Below are 1591 nucleotides of genomic sequence, written 5' to 3'. Positions count from 1 at the left end.
GGTTGTGGACTACACTAAGAGTGGGTTCGCTTTCCCGAATAAACAATGTCCAACTGGCAGTGTTGATGTTGTTTTTGATACGGTGTCAAGCCCTGAAGATATGAACTATGAGCCTCTCGCGAGAAGGTCTATGAAGGCAAGTGATGGAAAATATATCTCAACTAACTCTCCGAGCCGTATAGATCTTGCCCGAGCAATTCTGTCGAGCTTCTCCCCTTTCAATTTGCAAAGGTCGGGGTATTACATGGTAACAGCCGATGCGCGTACTGAGGATTTGGCCACGCTTGCTGATATGGTCGTGAAGGGTGTCGTCAAGGTCCCTATACAGGAGATATTGCCCTTCAATGAGGAGGGCTGTAGGAAGGCCTTTGATCTGCAGAAGAGTCGTCGTGTTCGAGGAAAAGTTGTCATTGATCTGAACAAGTCGTAAGGAATTTTTGATCTAATTGTTCATGGTAGATATAACTACAGATTTTAATGTTCATGAGAGTGTGTTGTGATGAGTGTGGGAACTCAATTCGAGTTTGGAATTGAATCTCACATCGATGAACGTTTTTCCTCGATGTAAAACGTTTGTTTTCCTCCCGCGATGAACATTTGTGCATTTTTGCCCTCGTATCACGAGGTGATGTGTGCCCGGCTGTACGATTACCATAATCTGGTGGATTCTAGGCTCTCGCACTCTAGCTCCCTTTCCCGAACATCTCATCCTTCGAGTCTGCCGTGGTGGGACACTGTTTTTCAAATCGTTAACATCACTCAGCTTATTGAGCGTGTTTGCATGCGTCGCCTCGGGATTGAACAAGCGCTGTAGCCGTACCTCTGCACATCTTTGTTAGGGAATTCAATGAACTTGATTTGTAAAAGGTGTGGTATGACCACACGAGGGTAGACAACAGCCCTGATGGGGAGCTCGAAGTAGACAGAATTTTGTGTAGAGTCTTTTGTTCCTTCAGGATGACTGCTGTAGCTATTCGATAAGTTAGTCTGACCTTGTTCAGGATTTGTTATAAAACTACTTGTCGTCAATGCAAGCATACATCTATCACCCTCAGACCAATGAAATGACCTGGGCTGCTGAACAGGTTAAGCCTAAGCCCGGCAAGTCGCAAGTTCAAGTGAAGGTCATTGCGGCTAGCATTAACCCTGTGGACTATAAGTTGCCTCACGTCCCCTTCGTATCACGTCAAATCAAAGGGCGTCCTGTTGGCATAGACTTTGCTGGGAGGGTGACGATCGGCTCTGGTCAGTTCAAGGAGGGTGACGTGGTCTTCGGCAAGGCTGTTGGAGGCTCTCTGGCTGAGTATTCGATCGCTAATACTGCCGAGATAGCCCATGTGCCCCAAGGGGTTGACCCCAAGGTCGCTGCATCTCTACCTGTTGCTAGTCTGGTCAGCTTACAGGCCCTTAGACGGGGTGGTGTTACTGAGGCCGGCAAGAATGTGTTGGTCATTGGTGCCAGTGGTGGGACCGGCTCGAGTGGTGTACAGATTGCCAAGGCACTCGGTGCTAAGGTTTACGCTGTCTGTAGTGGTAAGAATGTTGACTTTGTGAAGTCCCTGGGAGCTGATGTCGTTATGGACTACACCAA

At 47.9% G+C, this 1591-nt stretch overlaps 2 protein-coding genes across 2 annotated transcripts; both read left to right on the top strand.

The window, feature by feature from the left end:
• Positions 1-244: 244 nt before the first annotated feature.
• Pmar_PMAR005677 (hypothetical protein) lies at positions 245-430 on the top strand (the record flags this gene model as incomplete). The annotated part of the gene is made up of 1 exon (XM_002766979.1): positions 245-430. The coding sequence occupies one exon, from the start codon at positions 245-247 to the stop codon at positions 428-430; it is 186 nt and encodes a 61-aa protein (XP_002767025.1).
• A 598-nt stretch (positions 431-1028) lies between these two features.
• On the top strand, positions 1029-1533 carry Pmar_PMAR005676 (alcohol dehydrogenase, putative; the record flags this gene model as incomplete). Its single annotated transcript, XM_002766978.1, has 1 exon — positions 1029-1533. A coding segment is annotated over one exon (505 nt), but the record flags the coding sequence as incomplete, so codon positions are not given.
• Positions 1534-1591: the final 58 nt, after the last annotated feature.

Source organism: Perkinsus marinus, assembly GCF_000006405.1.
Source record: "Perkinsus marinus ATCC 50983 genomic scaffold scf_1104296971262, whole genome shotgun sequence".
In the NCBI taxonomy this organism is placed as follows: domain Eukaryota; phylum Perkinsozoa; order Perkinsida; family Perkinsidae; genus Perkinsus; species Perkinsus marinus.
This window is presented reverse-complemented; position numbering and strand designations above follow the sequence as displayed.